General features: G+C 42.3%; 1 protein-coding gene across 2 annotated transcripts in view; it reads left to right on the top strand.

Annotated features, from left to right (window-relative positions):
* The first annotated feature begins 7,597 nt into the window (after positions 1 to 7,597).
* The window catches only part of DCBLD1 (discoidin, CUB and LCCL domain containing 1), a 60,119-nt gene continuing 44,734 nt past the window's right edge, over positions 7,598 to 22,982 (top strand). For both annotated transcript variants that reach the window (XM_032408000.1, XM_032408001.1), the window contains exon 1: positions 7,598 to 7,751. In XM_032408000.1, coding sequence (XP_032263891.1) covers positions 7,673 to 7,751 — 79 coding nt within the window. In that variant the 5' untranslated portion in view covers positions 7,598 to 7,672. The remainder of the gene's footprint in view (positions 7,752 to 22,982) is intronic.

Genomic DNA, 22,982 nt, shown 5'->3' with positions numbered 1-22,982 from the left:
AGGGACAGAAAATACTGGCCAGAGAAAGTTCATGTTGTTGTTTTTCAAGAGCCCCTCTGCTATGGACCGACAAATACAGACAGGGTAGAAAGGGTAGAAACAGTTTAGCTAATATTTTAACCAAAGTCTGCCAAACCTGTATCCTTCAAGATTTCCTTTGGCAAGTTTGAGAAGTCAGCAGAGTGGCTAAGGGCAGGGAAGGGGTGAGGAGGGCCAGACGAGGCAGCCTGGTCTCTGACTGCCTGGTTCTCCATGGCACTTCTGCTAACAAAGTGGCAAGTCTTTTAGATTACTTTTAACCTGCCTCTCAATCTCCTTCTATGCTCTCTGTTCAAATAAAAATTCCACTAACTAAGAGAATTGTCTAAATAAAGACTTCAGAATCAAACCCATAAAAGGCTCTCTGTTTACTAAGAAATTTCTGTGCTCAGGAAAGATTACTCAACTTCTTATTTTCAAGATTTTTATCTCTCTTTTTTTCCAACCTATGATTGTCTCCTTGTGGTCTGGAATCATGATTTTTTTTTTTTAAGTCATATGACATAAACATTCAGATTTTTAGGGAAAAGGGAAAACATCCTCTTTGAAAAGGCAAAGCCTGTCTCTTAAGCTGAAATTCAATCCTTCACCTATTTAACTAAATGAAGACCTTTTCTTGAGATGAGGCTTGTGAAGGTAGAGATAAAATGCTTTAGAAAAGAAAAGTGGGTACTAGCTTTTAATAAGAGTAGTCCCATTTCCTACTCATCATCAGGGCTTTTTATTTTAGACTTCGCCGAGTTTCTGCCTTCAAGATGTTTATCGGGATACGAATTGGTAAATTTGTTGGATTTTACAAACCGCTGGGTGGAGACAGGGCTGAAGGGTTCTTAGGGTAGGCTAGCCACCTGGGCCAAGGTCTTTCTGCTGTAAGGCTTATCCTGTGGCCTAAGAGAAACACATCTCCTGCTGAAATGGACTGGTGACTGCAATGGTCTTTGTTTTCTTCCAACTATAAAGTCAGATCACATGGAGGAATGTAGGGGAAGGAAAGAAGATAAAAATCAGGACCTAATCTCTTAGCAGAAGTTGAGATAAATGTCCCAGGCTTTTGAATGGAGAGCCCTCATTTGTCCCAAGCTTCCTGATTTCCCTCCTGGTCCTCACCGTGAGGTGTTTGTGGATGCTCTACTCTCACCCCATCCACGGCAGATGCCTGTTCTTTGAAACCCTCAGCCCTCGGGTCTGAGTACATGAGAGTCACGTGGGCAGGCCAAAGGATGGGGCCAAGTCTCCTTGAAAGTTTTTGTTCTACATTTTCAGCTTCCAAGAATACTTTCCAGAGATCCCAAGGGATCACCGCCACTTCCCCAACAGCTCACATTAGCATCAAGACAGCATCCTGGATGTCCAAGCAGGAAGTATCACAGACTGTCTAGTCTAGCCCACTCCTTGTAGAGATGAGTAAAGTAAAGCCACGGCGGGCAGGCGGGGGGCAACTTGTACCAGGTTACAAAATTTGTGGAGTGAGGACTAGACCCAGTTCTCCTTGATCCTTGGTCAAGGTCTTCCCCCTGTCCCAATATCACAAGAGCATAAACCTTGAGGGCAGGGGCGGGCTGCACTGGGGGCTGCTCAGTTCTCCTTTCCCTTCCTCTCAGCTTCCCCAGCTCTGACCAATTGGTGTTAAGCTCTCATTGGTCATAGCCTAAAGGTCTAAAGGTCAGTTTCAGCCTCAGTATTAGGACACCCTGCAGCCCTGTACCCCAGGGCTCCCTCCACCCATAATGGCACCCTCTGATTCCTGCTGTCCTCTCCCTGTTAATTCCTTGCTCTCCAAGCAATCTCTCCAGCTCTTTCCCCTGGGTTCTAGGCTCAGATGGAGGGTCCAGTGGGGAAAGGGGAAGGCACTGGAGCCTGTTAGCTGAGCCTGAAACTCAGCTGCCAGGTCTGATTTCAACACTCAGCTCAATAGTTTGTGGCTGTTATGAGTGAGCAGAGGGCCCTCCGCGTTTACCTTGGGGGTTCTGAATGACAGCTAATATAGACATACATAACTCCCGGAGGATATTCCCAGAGTACAAGGACACTGGATGGAAGAGAGCCTCCAAGTTCCCCTCCGTCCCCTCCTCACCCAGGCAAATGGCCCAAGGCTCTGGGCTTCTGCTGGGAACTGTGATGACAGCAAAGCCTGGAACTCTCCTCCAGTACCCACACTTGACTGTCCCCTCCACCTCTATCTCACACCAAGTTAGAGAGCGTGGAAATGAGCAACTGGTCAGTGACGGGCTCTTTAAAGCCTGGGAGCTGAAGTTTCCCCACCATACCTCTTCTCTCTCCACTGAATGTGTTTGGTAAAAACAAATAAAAACTATGCAGTTACCCACCTTGTGCCCCACGCCACACACAACACAGAGAACAAAAATGGAATTTCAAGTACATTTGGGAAATGAGGTTCAATAAATACATTTCTTTGCTTCACAGCTTAGTGGGCTTTGTAGATCTCCCAGTGGAATAAACATGTTTCCTGGGGACACAACTAGGAAACAGCTGTCCTAGAGTGGTCTTAAGAACCGATTAAAGTCAAGTATACAAATGTTCTTCAAGAACTATTTTTTAAAACTATGCACATGTATTGCAGGCAACTGGAACTTGAAAATAGGGTTGCCCCTTGAAAGTTGCACTAGATCAATAAATAATGAATTGGAAACAGAATGAGGGAACATGGCGAAGGTCTGATTATAACATTAACATATCTAAAGGAGAAATGGAAATTGGACAAAGGCTAATTTAGGAAGCCAGTGTGACTGTGCTCCACTAACAATCTCTGCCACTGAAAGAGGGTGTCGCCTGCTTAGTCCAGCTGTTTGGAGCTGGTGCTGGAAATACCCACCTGGGGGTGACAAAGTCTCTCTCCTTGACCAAACTCAAGTCAGGCTTCTCTGAGCTCCTTTTCCAACAAGGTCCTTTTCCCAAGGTCATCCTTGGGCTCTTGTCTGCCTACTAAGTCAGTTTAGAGAGAACCCTCCACCATATTGGATCACCGTTGATACCAGCTCAAGTTTCTCATCCTCCATCTTTGATGTACAAGTCTTGACCTGTCTTCAGCAAGAACCCTGTTAAGTGGGTTTAGCAAGAATCCCCTTATCCTCAATGTCTCCTCTTAATAATTTTCCATCTGTTTGTTGGCTGGAAATCCCCGATATCTTTGCTGTATTCAGAATGGAGCCCAGTGTCTCTTTCCTATTGCCATAGTCTTGATCCCTGTTGCAATATTCCCAAATAAAGTCTTCCTTACTGTTTGAATAAGTGTCAAAATATCTTCTTCTTCTTCTTCTTCTCTCTTTTTTTTTTTTTTTTACTTTAATAGAGGTGAGGGATGGGAAGGATCCAGTACTCCTACTTGTTGCCTTCAAACATTAGGAACCACTAAAATAATCAGCCTTGTTTTTCTTTCATGTTTGCCTAACTACCTCTGGTGGTTTCTACCTTCCAAAGTTGTTTTCAGGCTGAAGAAAATGCCCATCACCATTTTATAGTTTTCGGTATTAATAAATGGGCATTGATGCTGGTTTATATATTTCTGTGATTAAGTTAACCATGGAGTGGTACCCCCAAGTTCAAGTACATTGACAAAAATCGAGTTTCTGGGGCTGCAAAAGAGAGGACCAGGAGGTGAGATCTGGCCACAGTGAGCTACGGCATTTAAGAATCCATTCTAGAGCTTAGATGACACAGCTACCTAATGAACACCAGCAACTAGAATTCAATAGGGAGTTAAAGAGAGGAGATAATGTGGGTGATACCAACTATTTGGGCTGTTGCACTCAGAATTTAATCCTCCTTCTCTCTCACTGCCTACACCCTAAGATTCCATTATATCTCGTGTTTCTAACCTCTATCTCTCAGATCTACCAATGGCTTTATCCTGACTTGGAGATTTTATTAAAATGCAGATTCTGTTCAGAGGTCCAAACAGGGGCGGGGACAGGAGTCTGTAGTTCTAGAAAGTTCACAGGTGTTTTGATGCTGCTGGTCCAGTGATCCCCCACCCCTTTGAGCATAGGAGGAAGGTGCCATCATCTCTAGCCTTGGAGTATTGCCACAAACTCCTAATTGGTCTTTCTGCCTCTTTCCAATCCATTCCCCACCCCACAGCCAGTGTGGTCTTCCAAAAATCAAATCTGAACAAGTTCTTCCACTTTTCCTTGCTTCCCATGGCCCTGGGCACGCTCAGATCCTGCTCCTGCCTCCCACTGCATCTTCAAGCTCCCACTTCTATCTCACGCTCACTGTCCCAGCCCTGGTGAATTAGGCTCAATTCCTATGAGCACCCTGTGATCTGTATTTCTGAACTTTCTCGGAAATTCTTCTCATTTTACAAACATTATTTTCCTTCTAATTCCCATCTTCATCCCTCCCAACCCTTCCAGGCTTTTGAAATCCAGTTATATACCCTTCCTTCTGCTGTGATTCTATAATACTCTGGACTTTCATCATTGTTCTTATGAACCTATATAATTGAAGTTTCTATCCTTAGATTATGAATGAAGGAGAGAGAGAAGTACCTGTACTTCTTTTCGCTGTATCTCCATCACATTGTTTTGCATATAGAAATGTTTAAAATAAATTTATTGAGTTGAATTTATTGAATTGAACTGGAAAAGGGAGAGCATTCAGAAAGTAGAAGCCTACCTGTGTTTAAAATTTATATCCCATTGGGTCTCCTTCATAGTCACATCAAGGTTACTATATGTTAAGGATAAAATTGATTAGGTTATCAAACTGAAACCACAGTCTAAAGCTTTCTAACTACTTTAGAATAAAACTAGGCTTGCAGTTCTGTTTAAGTTCTGTCTTACCTGAGCAATACAGAATACATATTATATACATAAAACAAGGCAGCTCTGACCAGCTGTTCTCTACTTTTACAGAAGAGCTAGCAAATATAAACAAAAATTGCAGTAAGATACGCAAAATAAGGAAAGACTGGATGGTAAGTTGGGAGTCAAGTTAAATGTGAAGTTGCTCTGTGAGAGACCCTTCCAGAGAGTTTTCACATGATAAACAGTTCTTTAATCTTTAATCTTAGTATGTGAGATGCTGTAAATGGGTCTTAACAATTATAATTTTTAACAGAATCTCCAAACTTTACATTATGTTCTGAGATCCCATGATGTATCATTTAAAAAATCATAATAGAATCTTCTTGAGAGTAAAACAATGGATCAGTCAGTTAAGCGTCTGCCTTCGGCTCGGGTCATGATCCCAAGGTCCTAGGATGGAGTCCCACATCGGGCTCCCTGCTCAGTGGGGAGTCTGCTTCTCCCTCTCCCCCTGCTCCTGCTCTCTGCCTCTCTCTCTCTCACTATCTCTGTCTCTCTCTCCAATAAATAAATAAAATCTTAAAAAAAAAAAAGTAAAACAGATACACACGCTTAACATAAAAGTCTATCTGGTTGAAGTATATCAATGCAATGAGGTTGATTTGTTTCATTATATACAAAATTATAATTAGCAATTTGTTGTATTTTCATAGTTTTTTTCACTATGCTTTGCTTTTATTTTTTCAAGGAAGGATGGCATAATGAAAGCACTAGGATCTAGCTTGCCTTCTTGTTTTCTCATTGTTACCAGATCCTGAAACTCGCCTCTAATGTGGCTCAGGATTCTGGTGTAGAACGGATTACTTCATTCCCATGAAGGTATTACCTGAGATGGAAAAGGTCACCACTGGGAGCCCACCTGGCTCACCAGGTGAATTCCTCGCTAGTAAACAATACTCCCATTGTCCTTCTCCTTCGTTGCTCACAGAGCCCCACCTGATGGCCAGCAGCAGCTGCCCAAACTCACCTTCTTCGAAGGAATGAAGAGAAAGAAGAAACAGAGAAAGCTGGAGTTAGGGAGTAATTGAATGTATCAAAGTATCTTTCATGTTTTCTGTGTGAGAATATTCAATATTTTCATGGGTGTGAATTTACTTTTAACACAAATATGATAAACCTATTTATCGAGTACCTTGGACAGGCTAGAACTTTAAATACATATTTTATTTTGTCTCTGTGACAACCAGGACGATTAGGTATTATACTCCCCAACAAAACTGAGGCCCTGGAGAGAATCAATCTTAGTCAGTGGCTGATCCGGGATTCAGCCTTGGATCAGCCTCATTTCTAAAGCCCAAGCTCTTTCCTCTAAGCTCTGCTGCCTTTGAGAAAGCAAAACGCCAAAGACAAACTCATAGTTAAAAAGTAAAGACAGAGGAAAAAATGAATGCAGGTATGAACAGTCTATCCGGGTGTCCAAAGAGCACGTGACCGGCGAGTATTGGACCTCTGCCGGACTGGGGTCCTCGCCTCCGAGCTCCCCTCCGCATCTGCTGGTGTAACAGCACGCTCTGTGGCTGCGCGTTACCTAGGAAAACTGCCGAGCGCCCAGTGGAGGAAGCGCGGGAGAACGGCAAGCTGACTGAAGATTATGTTAGAGTCTTTAAAATCTGTCCACGTTCATTTCCACGACCACTTCCCCGCTCAACTACTCGGTAATAACCTTGTAACTCTCTACTCTTCCAGCTTGCCCTCCCCCCAGCCCTTCTCCACACCCCCAGGGAATCAGATCCTACGTCCCAATCTTCCGTGGCTGCTCGCTGGTCCGAGGATCAAGTTCAGCATCCTTTACGTGGCGTTCCAGGCCCTCCACGTTCCGGCCCCTGCTGTGCGCACCGGCCTCCACCTCTTGCCATGTAACAACCTGTGCAGCATGCTCCAGACACTCTGGCCTTATCCTCCCTCAGCTCCTTAGCACACCGGGGCTGTTTTCCTGTCCCCCCACCTTCCGCTTTCCCAAGTCCCACTCACTCTCCCAGTCTCGGCTTAGAAGCCACTTTTTAAGTGAGGCCTTTCCTGGCTGATTCCTCCCCCGCGGTCTCCTCCCCCGCCATCTAATTAGATCTTTCGGAATGTGCTCCACTAATACTCTTCATGTCAGCTATTGCAATATGTATTATATACTTGGCTGATTATTTTTAACGTCTGCAAGTGTCACAAGGGCTTAGCACTGTGCCTGGCTGCCACACTGCTGGACCTTAATAACTTTTGAATGAATGAATGGAGGGACTTGAACTGGATTTTAATTGTCACCATCATCAACCTATCAGACAATATTTCGAGTCCCCCATTGCTGCTATCACTGGCATGCCCGCCCCCGTGGGGTTGGCAAAGCCCTGGTAGAAAGCAGCTTTTCCCACCCACCCACCGCGCGCTCAGGAACGCGGGGGAGGACCTGGGCACAGCGGAGCTCCCGGCAGGTCTCAAGGCCAGGTGTCCTCCTGGCTCCCAGGTTCACGTGCATTGGGGGAGGAGCGGCGGAAGAAAAGGAGAGACTGAAACAGGGAGCGCCGGGTACCCAGAGGGGACCGCGGGCGGCGTCTGGTGCGCCTCCGGCCTCGGGGCCAGCCGCCGCCGGGGATCTCGACTTCCTCCTTTGGGGGCCGGCGCGCGGGGCTGGGCGGGGCGGGCGACGCCCCCGCCGGGCTGGGCTCCCGGCCGCCCCAATGGGATTCGGTGCGGGGCGGCGGCTGCGCCCAGTCCCGGCGGCGCGCTCGGCCGCGGAGGAGGCGGCCCGGCAGGGGCAGCGGAGGCGCTGCGCTCGCCGAGGGGAGGCCGAGCGTGCCAAGCTGGCGCCCGGCGGGGCCATGGTGGCCGGCGCCCGCGGCCTCCTGGCCCTTCTGCTTGTGGTCTCCGCCCCGCTCCGGCTGCAGGCGGGCGAGCTGGGTGAGTGGAGGGCGAGTGGAGGGCGGGCGGCGGGGCGGGCAGGGCTGGGCCTGGAGGGACCCGGCGCGGGAGGAAATGGGGTCGCCGCCTGCACCCCCCGGACTCCTGCTCTTTCTGGCCGACGGCGGCTCGAGTATAAAATAAGTTAGAGAATTCCGATCGGTCCCCCACCCAACTCCTTCCTTCTCCGCTCGACAAGAGAAGCAACTTGACACCTCCCCACGTTCCCTCTGCTTTCCCCGCAGCCGGGCTCACTCTGCTTCCAGACTTCCTGAGTCCGCCGGCCCCGTGAAAAGTGACATGGCCCAGGGGTCGCGCGCTGACGACCCCAGCCGCCTTAGGGGAGAGTCGTGTGTGCGGGGACGCTGCTTTCAAGCCTTCTTAGACAGGGCTGCTCAGCAGTTGGGCGGCTGGGCCCTCCCGGTCCCCTGTCCTCCCTGCGCGGCTGCGACCCTAGCGTGTGCATTTGCCGCTTGCAGGAATGGGCGGGGCGGGGGGGGCGGTGGCGGGGAGGTTCCCCCGAGGTTGGGGAGGAGGGCCGCCCTGCGGCTCCTCACCTGTGTGCTGCTTGCGCCCCAAGTTGGAGTCATGTGGCTCGGCTCTTTCCTGGGTGTTTGAAGGAGTCGACTCCCGACTAGACTGGTCTTTTCTGTGGACCTGGTTTCAGGTTGGACGTGATTAGTCCACAACCGAGTTTACCTCTGCATAGCCACCTGATTAAAGTAATAAACCGTTTTACCAGCCCAGCAAATCCTTGTTAATTAGTTCTTTACTGATAGGGCAGCTTTCTGCGATTTTTCAGTTCTTGTTTTTTTTTTCTTTCCTCAATTCTGCCCCTGTACAACTGAGGATATTTAATGGCACTAACTATCCAGAGTATTTTACAACTCCCCGACCCCGGCCCCGTGTTTTCTAATGAAACAGGAATCACAGAGAAACCAAATGCTGGCATTTTCTTCACTGAACCACGTATCCATTCCCAGTCTGAAACATGGATACTCAAGATGTTAGTAGCGGTTCCTAGGTTTGCTTACATATCACTTTGTTTGTTTGTTTGTTTTTAAAGCTGAAGTTTAGACAAAATATGTCTTGGCACTAACAGAATGCTACCCATATTGTAAAGTTTTAATAAATAATGTATGTTTTTATTAAGTATGTAGGATTTTGATCATCGGTGTTTTAAACATTTAAAAAATGTTTCTGTCACTATTAGATGGAACGTCTATGAATGAATCCGATAATGTGTTCCTGTCCTAATCTGGCCACAACTGTCATCCATTTTTCCAAATGAAGTTTCAGATGTTGGACGATCATCTAGGCTGTTGACTGGGTGATTTGTCGAGCAGTTCTTCCGGAACAAGTGTGATTTCTTAGATTCTTACTGAGCTTCAAATTTGAGACTTGATAGCAGCTGACTGGCAGAAGAAGATGTCATTTGAGTTTCCATGAAACGTCCTATGTGTTTAGGATGGTAAAAGAACCAATGAAGGCATACGTATTCAATCACACAAAGAAGCAAAACTTAGATTTGGGTCATTTTACTGAAAAAAAAATCTTCTAGGATCTCTGGTCTGATACATCTTGAGTGAAACCATAATCAGTGATTTTTTTTTGAGTATTTCTCACATCTGTGATTTTCTACATTAGCCCTTGGTCACTTATTTTGCGAGTTTCCATAAATTTAAACAGGCACCCCCATTTTAGGTCTTGAGATAGGCTACTGGCTACATGGTCGAATGGTGGTCATAAGTGATATGAGCAATCTTGATGCTTAGAAGAGGGCAGCTCTAGCAGAACAAGTCTGTTTTTGGTGAGAAGTTGACACCATTTATTACATTTTACCTTCATCATTCTTGGAGTCAGCTTAGTCTGGTGCTTCTTGGGTCCCAACCTGCCTAGTCACCACTATCTCCAGAAGCTTTATAAAGCCCCAGCCTCATGTTATGAATCAGAATTGCAAATGGGTGGGGCCTGGGAATAGGCACTTAAAAAAAAAATTCCTCCAGGTAATTCTGATTCTAATCAGCTTTGAGATGGTGGAAACATTTTATAATGTTAGGATTATAAAATGCTACCATCTGTGTCATAGACAATTTAATATTACACTTCTATTCACTGGATTATGTTTCAGGAAACAAATGCGATAATTTAAATATTTATAAGCCGAGTCCATGAAATTATTCCAGTTTTTTATGTCAGAGTCTGGGGGAAGCTATACTGGTTCCTTTGTAGTCTTCTGTTTGCCTGAAGGTGCTTTTGCTCAATTTATTTTTTTTAAAAGTGGCCGCCTCTTCTAGTATTTATAGCCTGCTAGGCCCCAGACCCCAGTACTTGATGAGCAGAATTTGGTCTGATTTCTGCTCCTTCTTATATGTCCTGCTCCTCTGGACCAACTTAACTAAATTTAGATATTTACACAGATTGTTTCACATGGTTTTTGATCCTACGTAACATCACATATAAATTGATCTTTAGTATTAGTTCAAATAAATTCATAGGCTTGGATTTAGGTCTTCTTACCTTGATTATAAGTTTTGAGAACAAAATATCCTAATTCGTGTGATGAATTTGTGCTAACTAAAAATCCCTGATTCTCTCCTCACCAAAATATTCAGAGATGTATATTAAGATTTCCTCCTTGTGACTTAAGTATTAGTGAAGAATAAAAATAAGCGATTGGTCTCTAAGGAAATTTAAGCATAGAATTGGATACTTTAAAATTGCTTTGAAAATTCTGCCCAACTCTCATTTGTTACTATCGGAAGGTCTGTTTTTTTTTTTTTTTTTTAATTTTTTTTTTTTTTTTTTTTTTTTTGGGGGGGGGAGAATAAGGAACAGGGAGCATGAGAGGGAGGAGGGTCAGAGGGAGAAGCAGACTCCCCGCTGAGCAGGGAGCCGGATGTGGGACTCGATCCCGGGACTCCAGGATCATGACCTGAGCCGAAGGCAGTCGCTTAACCAACTGAGCCACCCAGGCGCCCTGGAAGGTCTGTTCTTAAGTCATCACTCCTGCATATTTTGGTTAGGCATGGGACAGCGGATGTCCGATGTTCTGGGTGAGTGGCTTCTTAAAAAGTAAACACAAGCTTATTCTGGGACCTTCTGTGTCAGTGTATCAAGCCCAGGACTCCCAGCTCAGCAAGGAGTCTGCTTCTCCCTCTCCCTCTGCCTCCCCCCCCCCGCCCCCGTTTGTGTGCTCTCTGTCTCTCTCTCAAATGAATAAATAAAATCTTGAAAAAAAAACAAAACAAAACAGAAACTAAGAAATAAAGAGTCTACTGAAGTTCTTTATGAAGGTTCATCTGGTGCTTCCATTAGTTAATTGTGTTTAGCAAGCCCAGCTCTCTTGGCATGCTTATTTCTATATGTCTATATATATTTCAAATAAAACAGCAGAAAGAAGGGAACGTGCCAGCAGACCAAAATGTACCATATCTTTTGGCTCTAGTAGATATAACACTCAGAAACATTAAGTTGCACCATATAGTCCAGGAAAGAAAGAAGTTACATTAAAGGATTCATTAAACAAAACCAAAGGATACATTAGGATTTGAACTCTGAATAGTATCCTAAACTGTATCTATTAACTTTTTACTTTATAAGTTGAACTCTTTAACCTTGTGGTACTGAAACAGACTTGAAAAATCACAAAGAAAACATAACTTGGAAATAACTTAGTCATCTGACATTTATAAGGAATTATGGCTTTATTTTTAAGATGCATGGGGAGGTGAAATTAATTGCAGCATTTAACAAAGGTTTTAGTCCTGTTAAGGCAGAAAAATAAAACAAAAAAACTTGTTCAGGGAAATATTTCCTGTGGAGTTTTGGACTTACTGGTATGTGTGTCCTAAAGCATAAAGTCCCTATACATACTAGAGTAACCAGTTGTTTTGTATTTTTTAAGGAGATAATACACACCTATCTGGAATTGCACTTAGCACATAGTAAAAGCTCAATAAACGCCAGCCATCTTCCTTTTCATTACTGTTTATTGCTACTTATTTGACAAGTGTGAGGGCTCCTTTATTCTGCCTTCCACACTGCCTCTAGGACCTCATTTTCTACCATGCTCCCCATACTCCCAGCCATACTGGCTTTCTTACTCTTTCTCAGAGATACCACATACTCTTTTCTACCTCAGACCCTTGTGTGTGCTGTTCCCTCTGCCTGGAATAGGCTTGTTCCAAATATCTACATGACTCCCTCCCCCTTCAATCTTTGTTCAGATGTTACCTTCTCAGGGAGAATGGCCCTAACCACCCGTAACCTTCCTGCTCTCCCCCAGGACTCCATATTCCCCTTCCCTGCTTTCAGTTTTCTCTGGAGCACTACCATCCTCCACCAGAGTGTATCATTCACACTTTTATTAAATTTGTCTGTCTTCCCTCTACAAGAATGTAAGGCCCACGAGGAGCTTTGTGCTTTGAATAGTGGCCAGCACATGATGGGTGCTCAGTAGGGGATGTGTGCTCAGTGAGAATGGGGGGAGAAGGCGGTGGAGACACAGTTCCTGCCCTGTTGTTAAAGACTCAGAGCTGACTCGAGCTGAGAATCAAAACCAGAACAAGACAAAGTAATAAAATAATATGTCTAGTCCGACTGTTATTTATACACAGAAAGTCTGAAAATATGGATTTAAACTAGAGCGATTCATTCTGGTATATTTGAAGTTTGGTTTGGAGGATAAACACAAAAATATTGCCAGACTTTCAGATTTTATTTTTCATTAGACTGTGGTGTAATTTTGCCTTTTTGCAACTGAAGAGTCATGTTGATGTCATTTTCCAGATGTTTGTGCTCTGCTTTGTGTATATATATAAAAAAATAGTTGTTTGCCTTGAGGGTGGGGGAGTGGGAGAGACTTAATTGATGGGGGAAAAAATCCACATGGCGATTTCTAGCCCAATGTAGAAATAAGTTCTCACTGTGAGCCCTAATATGCTGAATGCAGACCAACTGTCAAACTTGCCTTTCAGTGGCAGCGAAGAAGAGAGGTTTTTGTTTTGTTTTGTTTTGATTTGGTTCTTGTTTTTGTTTTTTGCGGGGGAAAGGGAGGAAAATGGTGGAGAGTAGAGATGAAATGAAGCCTTTTATAGTCTCCACAAGCACCTGGTACAGTGCCTGGTAGAGAAAGGGCTCCAGATAACTATTTCCTGGGTCCGCGCATGAATGGTGTGGCTGAGGTTTGAGAGAATGAGGTGAAAGCTGATATTCACCAAGTTGTTTTAAACAGAATTGCATACATGACTATCATGGTGACTTAGGAAACATTCTCCATGTATTCAAGAAAATAGCTAAATTCACTCTGAAAAGTTTGGGAATCTCTGAGACTCCTTTGCAGGCAACACGAGGAAAGCTACCGTGGGGTTAAGTGCTGGCAGCCTGGAGAATACTGCAACGAGTGGTATACTGGTTGGGATCAGGCAAGTCAGTGGTCCCCCAGGATCTCCAGCTGCTTATAGATTGAGGGTGTCAGGGGCCTGTTTTACCCCGAAAATCACTGGGGACAGTGTTTAGACATTGGTGACATGAACACTGTATTAAGCCATATTGTCATCTACGCCCTGACTGTTTACTGCCATTTCAGTTTGATCTATTAGTCCAGTTTTAATGAACTCTCTTTCTGGGGACTTTAATGCTGTATGAAATTATACCCAATACTTACAGAAATGTCTTCTGTCTTCTATGTGGTAATTGTAGCTTAGGTGGTTTTTTTTTTTTTTTTTTTTGTAGGAAAAGCTGCAAAGAATAACATTGAAACAAAGTAATACCTAAGTGATTCTGTTTTACCCATTTCTCCCCTAATTTTTATAAAGCTACACTGGAGCTTTTTTTTTTTTTAACTAAATTTCTCTTAGGATAGGCCTTTCTTTTCTGACTGCTTTTACCAATATATTTCCTGTTGCTTACAAGGCAGAACAGTTGTGGAACAAAGCAGGATATTGATAAATAATGTTGTACCAACATATCATAATCCAGCAAGGAAGATGTTACACAGAGAACCACTAAGGACAAGCTTTTGGTGTGCACACACAGACACACAAATACAAATATATATCCCCACAACTAATGTACATACACACACACTCCTATACACTAATTCACTTTTACTAAATATTAAGTAGACAGAATTACATATATAAAATATGTGTAAGGTGTAAAGAACAAGGATAAAACTAATACCTGGATACTCTACTACCTAGTCTTTACATGCTTTTATATTCTGCTTTTTTTCAACTTAACATTTTATTAAAATATTTCACCATCTAATTGGGAAAAAATTCTAAGTTTATATTTATTTTTAGTATTAGCCTTCAGGTTTTAAGCTGTAAACTCATTTTCAAGTCATTTATTGCTACTGAGAAATATCTAATGGAAAAATAGAATTTTTGCCTTGGCCAATCAGCTATGGGTCTTGTCAAGATTTTTGTCTTTTGTGTGTTTCAAATAACCCTTCCTTGCTTTTGGAGTCAGAAGTAAGTTGCTTGTCCATACCGTGTTTGAAAAAAGTATTACTTTAAATGTACTAAGTGTCAGAAAGGTAAGATATATTTCTTGGTCCTTCTTGGATGAGATTCTTAATTCATACTTAACAGAGGTCGACCTTATCAATGATTAGACTACTTGGAGTTTATCTTTATTGATAACCACATTTGTTTTATATGGTTTTATAGTTATCATTTTCCAACTCAAATCACAACCACTGTTGTAGCCTTTTAATTCAGTGTCCAACATACTTACATTTTACCGGGAGGGAAAAGAATAATCTCTCTTTCATCACAAAATTAAAATCTTTGGAAATTAGAACTAATCTGGCTCTATTTCATGATTAAGTGTGTTGAGTGGATGTGCCTAAAAGTTGTATATGAATATATATATATATATATATATTTTTTTTTTTTTTTTTTAAGAGAGAGAGAGGGAGGAGGGGAGGGGCAGAGGGAGAGAATCTCTAGCAGGCTCCCTGCCCAGCATGGAGTCTGACTCAGAGCTCAATCTCACAATCCTGAAATCATGACCTGAGCTGAAATCAAGAGTTGCACACTCAAATGACTGAGCCACCCAGGTGCCCCTAAATGATTGTTTATAGAGCACTCTATTCTTGAAAAAAGGAGAAAAACCTAAAACTTTATTTCACTATTATTTCTGACAAAGAACAAGACCAATGGATATTCAAAGTTAAGAAGTCCAGTAAATTTGAATTACCAGTGCATAAAACTTCCTACAGGGAATATAGGTAAACATCTCTGTGGGTCTCACTGAATTTTTTTTTTTTTTTAAAGATTTTATTTATTTATTCATGAGAGACAGAGAGAGAGAGACAGAGGCAGAGGGAGAAGCAGGCTCCCCGCGGAGCAGGGAGCCCGATGTGGGACTCGATCCCAGCACCCTGGGATCACGACCTGAGCCGAAGGCAGACGCTTAACCAACTGAGCCACCCAGGCGTCCCGGGTCTCACTGAATTTTTAAAATGGCTCAGGGGATTTAATTCAACCTTTTTATGAGTTTTCACAAAAGCAAGTTTACCTCATATTGAAATGTAGTTTATTAAAGTCTAAAGGAGGAAACTTTTGAGACTTGCTAGTCCATAGGACCACTGAAACATGAAATCTGTTTATTGAATTGCTGCCATTCTGAGGAGGTTAGAACAGAAGCTCCTTATTTTGAGAATTACATGGACCATGATTTGCCTTTTTTCCCCCTCAAGAAGTCCCTGCTTTGCCAACAGACTAAAAGTGAAGAGAGTCTACAGATCGAGAAATGGCCCTGTACCCGCCGTTGCTACTAGCTCTGAAGGGTCTGAAAATCTTTGAGACCCTCTTGCTTTGTGGGTATGAAATTCTTTTTTCTTTCTGTTTTCCATCTTCTTTCTTCTTTTCCCTTTTTCATCCTTTTTGCTACAGTTGCTGTGCTATATGACTGAGATCTTAACAGAAACACTGTTTCCCCCCCTGAGGTATTTAAAATCTATTAAATATTTCATTTGTGTCTCTAAATATTCTCTTACATTACTACCATGCCATGAGCACACCTGAAAATATTAATAGTGCTGTCTTAATATCATCTAATACTCAAGTCATATTCAAATTTCCCCAGTTGAACTAAACATATCTTTCTACTGCCGCTTTGTACAAAGAAAGATCCAAACAAGGTCCACACATTACAGTTTGTTATTCTGTCTCTTAAGTCACCTGTAAGGTAAGCCCTGCCGACATGGGTTTTATTTTCTGGGGAGGAAATCAGTTATAGTGTGACACAGCTCACTCTTAAATTCGACCAACTGGCTTCTGCGTTCCGTATCTTTTTCCTTGGTGCGCTATCCACTCTATTTCTCTATAAACTTGAATTTAGACCTACAGACTTGATTAGAGTCGGGCTAAATGTTTTTTGTAAAAGTATCACAAAGGCGTCATGTGCTGCTAATTGTATCTCAAGATGCATATATTATTGTTGTTATTATTGGCCCACTATTCACCGTGCTAAAAGTGCTCAGTGGCTTCAAGAAGTGACAACTCTATCCCTCCATTTCGAAGTTGCCTTTTCCCCTTATGACCTGAAAATAACCTATGGAGTAGTAGTCGCTTACTCAGTAAAGCTGCTCTTCCCCATCAACATTTCATTTAGTGGTTTAAGCATCCATTGACCGTTGCTTGTCCGCTCAGATTTTTTTATGTAAATAAAAATTGAAAACCCTACCTTCATATGTATTTTGATTTAGCAAGTGTTTTTTTGCATCTAATTTAATCCCAACAGTTCTGAGCGCTCTAGAAAGAACTGAGGTTCAGAAAGACTGAATCATTTACCCCAGGCACACTCATTTTGCATGTCCAGAGTGGGCTACAGGTGCATGCACATCTTAGAATCCTAGATGCTTTAGGATGGTCTCCTGCCCTTCATCTTGGGACGCTTGTGTCCAGGGGAGATCAAGTTAAAGAAAAGAAGCCTTGGAGAAACACAATTTCAGGAGGTTGTTTATGCAATAAATCTTTAAATTAATAGTCTTTGGTTTCTCTTAGAGATGCTCACATTTGCCACAGAAATATTAAAGACGTTTTCAAATCCCAATTAGTAGCTAACCGTGTGCTTTTATTGCATTGTGATACATTCAGTGATGCAGGATGTGCCATGCGCAAAGGCAGTGTAATTTGGGGGACTATGTAATGTGATAGGAGTTTTATAAGGTTTATTTTTTTCCTCCATCAGCTCTTCTGTTTCATCCTTCAGTAGACGCATGATAAGATGCCATCTCTTTCCTAACTGAGATTTGCTGTTTTCTGGTCGGTAAACATTGATTTTGCTTTTTCCTTATATATGGTGCATACATGTATGTTCCCAGAAACTTTCTCATCCTATTTCTTTGTATAATTTCCACCGTATGCTCAAATAATTCCTAAATTGACACTTTTTTCCAAATGTGAGAAATGTCTCCCTATCTTAAAGGTAGGTCCTAAAATTTATTATTGCCTGTCCTAGACTTATAAATGAAATCTAGAGTGAAAATCAGTGTCAAAGAATTGAGAATATAGACTTTATTCTAGTTTTAGGAATAGATATTAAAATAAAACTATATAAAACCGGTATCTCAAGGATTTTTTTTTTTTTTTTTAATTTTTAAAAAATTCTTTATTTAAGGGGCACCTGGGTGGCTCAGTCGGTTAAGCGGCTGCCTTCAGCTCAGGTCATGATCCTAGAGTCCTGGGATCAAGCCCACGTCAGGCTCCCTGCTCAGCAGAGAGCCTGCTTCTCCCTCTGCTCCTCACCTCGCGCACTCTCTCGCTCGCTCTCTTGCTTGCTCACTCTCTTGCACTCTCTCAAATAAATAAATAAAATCTTTAAAAAAAATTCTTCATTAGAGTTCAATTTAGTTAACATGTGGTGCATTGTTAGTCACCAGGGTAGAATTTAGTGATTCATCAGTTGCATCTAACATGCAGTTCTCATTACATCGAGTGCCCTCCTTAATGCCCATCACGCAATTACCCAATTACCCCATCCTCCCACCTACCTCCCCTCCAGCAAACCTGTTTGTTGCCTAGAGTTCAGTGTCTCTTATGGTTTGCCTCCTTCTCTATTTTCATCTTATTTTATTTTCCCCTCCCTTCCCCTATGTTCATCTGTTTTGTTTCTTAAATTCCACATATGAGTGAAATCATATGGTTTTTATCTTTCTCTGACTGACCTTTTGTTCAGCATAATACCCTCTAGGTCCATCCACATTGTTGCAAATGGCAAGATTTCATTCTTTTTGATGGCTGAGTAATATTCCATTACATATATATTTTATGTATATATATATATATTATACACACACACACTACATCTTCTTTATCCATTCATCTGTCAGTGGACATCTGGGCTCTTTCAATATTTTGGCTATTGTGGACATTGCTGCTATAAACATTGGGGTGTATGTGCCCCTTCAAATCACTATGTTTGTATCCTTTGGATAAATACCTACAGTGTAATTGCTGGGTTGTAGAGTAGCTCTATTTTTAACTTTTTGAGGAACCTCCATACCGTTTTCCAGAATGGCTGCACCAGTTTGCATTCCCACCAACAGTGTAGGAGGGTTCCCCTTTCTCCGCATCCTCACCAACATCTGTTGTTTCCTGAATTGTTAATTTCAGCCATTCTGACTGGTATATGGTGGTATACCAACTTTGGTTTTGATTTGAATTTCCCTGGTGGCAAGTGATGTTGAGCATTTTTTTCATGTGTCTGTTGTCCATTTGTATGTCTTCTTTGGAGAAATGTCTGTTCATCTGCCCATTTCTTGACTGGATTATTTGTTCTTCGGGTGTTGAGTTTCATAAGTTCTTTATAGATTTTGGATACTAGCCCTTTATCTGATAAGACATCAGATAAATGCAAATATCTTCTCCCATTCTGTAGGTTGTCTTTTAGTTTTGTTGATTGTTTCCTTTGCTGTGCAAAAGCTTTTTATCTTGATGACGTCCCAATAGTTCATTTTTGCTTCTGTTTCTCTTGCCAAGGATTTTTCATTTTTAAAAAAAGATTCACTGCAAGATCCCAATTAATAGGGATTCACTAATAAGGGCTATTTAAGTGTCTTGCTGCTCAGAGTATACCTTACAGGGATCAGCAGAATAGTCATTACCAAGAACTTTGTTGGACATGCAGAATTTCCAGGCCCTGCATATTACTGAGATCTCCAGATGACTGGTGTGCCCACAGAAGGTTGAGAAGCAGCATTTTGATCCACTGAAGTCTTCATTTACAGAGCACATTCTTGAGCCACATCGGTGCTAAGCATAGTGAGCAAACTTTGTTGGAGGTGAAACAGTCACCTCTCATTAGGCTGCCCCTTAATAGTGCGGTAAAAAGTGCCTGCTTAAATAATTAAAAAGAGAGGATGATGGAATTTCTTGTAAGTTTTACAAGACTCCCTGAATTAAACATGACTATTTTCCTCTTGTTAATTTTGAGACAAAAAAATTAGGGCTATAAAAAAATGAACGTGGGTTTTAGTACTGGTCATGCTGCTCAGCAGTAGCATGAGCTTGGGCAAGTCTTAGTGCTGTCTGCCTCAGTTTACTCACCTCCTCATTGGGTGACGTTAGCAACCACAGCCTTAAAGCGCTATGATTGAGGTCCATGGTCTCTGGAGTTCAGACGAGTTTCAGATGCCATCTCAGCCACCTGGGCTGAGTTACCCGGCTTCTCAGAGCCTCATCTCTTCACACATAGAACAGGGGTAATAACAGGAGGACGTGGGATGAAAAAAGGTTGTGGTGGGCTCCGACTGTGCTGTATCGGAAATGGCCTATCTTATGAGCTATGGGGTATATTCTTGGATGTTTGAGATACTACTCTTTATATATGTCTATCTGGATGTATGTGTATATATGAAATGCTTCAGAATTTTAAAAAGGAAGTTAATATTGCCTGTCAAATATGGTCGTCTTAAGAAAATTAAATAAGATAACAAAGTCCCTTAAAATACTCTGTATCTGTCACCTTTTACAATAAATGCTTAGTAAATGCTAAGTGTTAGCATTTTCACAATTTTATGATTTTTTTCCTATTCCAGTAACATTTAGTTATTGTTGTTTTTTTTAAGATTTTATTTATTCATTTGAGACACAGAGTTACAGAGAGAGAGAGAGAGCATGAGCAGGGGGAGAGGCAGAGGGAGAGGGAGAAGCAGGCTCCCCGCTGAGCCAGGAGCCAGACGTGGGGCTCGATCCCAGGACCCTGGGATCATGACCTGAGCCGAAGGCAGACGCCTAACCATCTGAGCCACCCAGGCGCCCCAGTAACATTTGGTTCTTACTGAGTTTTTGAAAAATATATCTGGAAAAGTGAAAAGGTGTGTATGTGTGTGTGTGTGAGAGAGAGGGAGAGAGAGAGAGAGAGAGAGAAACGTTGATAGTTTTAACTTCTAAAACTCAGGTTAACTTTATCTATACTTGGTAATATTGGATTTTTGTTTTCATTCCGGAGGGAGGAGTCAATGTCCAGTTACACTTTATCTGAATATTGGCGATATGTATATTTAACATGGAGCCAAGGTTAGAAAGTATAGCACGTTGTAGAGACAGGAAAGATTTCTCGCATTTATCTTCACCTCCAGCAACTGCAGCTTGGACATTATATCAACATCCTGACATTATTAATAAAGGTCAGTGGCTGCTTTTCTCTGACTTCCTTATCCTGAGCATCTATTCGACAGAGATAAAATAGTTGTCTTAGAAGTGTTTTGCTGCACAAACAAATTTTTCCCCCTTTTAATCTGTGAAATTAAGAACCTTCTCTGAAACAATGCATCTGATTTGTTACCAATTTTCCCAAAGCACTTGTAACTTACCAACAGTGGGAAGAGATATTTGAATATCAGATTCACATAGTATAATTTCAGTATTGTTCTTAGAACTCTCAAGGCCAATGTCCACTTCTCTGCATCTGAGCCTTAATCCCAGAAGCCCCATCATGGGATCTCTGTGTGTCCCACTTTTGAGAGCCTCGCCCAGGAGTTGGCCCGCCCGTGTGCCCCACAGAACGCTGTACATAGGAGATGCCCACTGAGGAAGGGGTTCCCTGGGAATATGGCCACCTGTGTCTCCTGAGAGAGCACCCATGAAGCAAGGGCTTCAAGATGTCCTATGGTTGAAGAAAAAGGTGAGATTCTGCAAGCTTATTTATCTTGCAAATCTTTTTTGGAGATGGGGGCTTGACTTCCTTTTAAGTCTCCCAAACACTCAAAAGCACACAGTGCCTACTTTGGGAGATGCTGACCTAGCCGGTAGTGGGCCCTAGATACATACTGGGGGCTGGGGGCATTCTAATTAGAGTTTCTGGCAATTTAGACTTTTCAGCACCTGGGCGCCTGGGTGGCTCAGTTGGTTAAGCAACTGCCTTCGGCTCAGGTCATGATCCTGGAGTCCTGGGATCGAGTCCCTCAGCGGGGGGTCTGCTTCTCCCACTGACCCTCTTCCGTCTCTTGCTCTCTGTCTCTCATTCTCTCTCTCACAAATAAATAATAAAATCTTAAAAAAAAAAAAAATAGACTTTTCAGCACCTGACAGAGCCTCATTCGTCTTTACCATGCCCAGCTGTGGTTGGGCTTTTTAAAGATGAGGAAAACTGATACACACAAAATGGGTAATTTCTTATGATCATAGAGCCAATGAGTGAGGGAATTTGGACAAAGTCAGCAAATCCAAAACAATATTCTTGATACTTTAATATGTATAGTAGTTTTAAGTAAAAATAAGGCAGTTAAAATATTTTGAATTCTTACGAGATGCTAGTCTCTATGCTCAATACTTTCCTAGCATTATCTCACTTAATACTAATGATAACCCTGTGAGTTGAGCACTACCATCGTCGCTATGTTACGGATGATGAGCTGTAGCTTGGAGAGGTAAAGGGACTCACCTAAGGCCGCACGGCCAGTACTGGGCAGGAGCCCAGTGTCATAACCATTGTGCTCTATCACCTCCCAAGTATATGGAAATGATTTATGAAATTAGAAAAGCAATAGGTGCGCAAACCCTCTTCCCCACCACCATACCTCTGCCAGTGATCTTTAACTTTTCCTTAGGAATCACAGGACTGGAGAGTGACCAAGAACCAAGAACCGTGGTTTTACTTATAGCACATTAAAGGGTAGCATTAAATTAGGCTTTAAGATTTTTTTTTTCCGTTAGGTGTAAATGATGCTTCTTATGTGAACATTATAATTTTTGATGTCTTTTTTTTTTTTTTAAGATTTTCATTTATTTATTTGAGAGAGAGAGAGCACAAGCGGGGAGGAGGGGGCAGAGGGAGAGGGAGAAGCAGACTCTCCGCTGAGTGGAGAGCCCGACGTGGGATCGATTCCAGGACCCTGGGATCATGACCTGAGCTGAAGGCAGACGCCTAACCGACTGAGCCACCCAGGTGCCCAATTTGTCTTTGCACCCTGATGGAAACAATCTCACATTTGTAAGGAGTCTTAGATAGGACCCCTTGAAATGACTTGTTTCATTTTCATGCATTCAAATGGATTTAAGTGATTCTTTTAGCTTATAGGAAACACTGTGTTGAGAGTTTACATGGAGAGACTTTTGATAATAAGTACCTTGTGTTTCCTTTTATTTTACTGCCAAATATCTTTCATCTGCTGAGGCAAAAGTGTCTTCTTCATTGGATTGTTAGTCATATCGTTAGCATCTATTTTAAACATGGTGACAATAAGGTTTAAAGAGATTCTACAACAGTTTTGCAGAACTTGGTCACGTGCTTCGAGTCTATAGCTGTAATTTCTATCAGCATAATATCTGTTTTCCTTTCGAGAACAGTAAAGATTTTGAATAATTGAAGTTTCATCATCGTAACTTATGTCTTACTAGTTTTATTCCCACATAACCATGTAGACCCTGCTGTCCTGGTTCTTCCATTCCTTTTCAGGCAACACACAGCGTAAAAAAGTTAAGCACAGTGGGAGAAAAGCAAAGTTTATGAGAGAGTATGACTGACAGTGAAATTAGTAATACCTTGGGAAATCAGTTCACATTGCCATCAGACAAAGAACTCTGTAATAATTGCAGGCTCTTCTTTGTGGTTGAAAAGATTGTAGTCATCAAGAGCTCACTTGATCTTAGACATGGGAAGAAATTTTCTCACACCCACACGTGGATGATCGTATATGTGTTGAGACCTGTTGTAACTTGAATATTAGAAGAGGAAGGATCCAACGGTAATGAAATCATGTTTCTAGAAATG

The sequence above is a fragment of the Phoca vitulina genome, unplaced genomic scaffold (assembly GCF_004348235.1).
Source record: "Phoca vitulina isolate PV1807 unplaced genomic scaffold, GSC_HSeal_1.0 scaffold9, whole genome shotgun sequence".
NCBI lineage: Eukaryota > Metazoa > Chordata > Mammalia > Carnivora > Phocidae > Phoca > Phoca vitulina.
The sequence above is the reverse complement of the archived record's forward strand: the minus strand, read 5'-3'. Positions and strand labels throughout refer to the sequence as shown.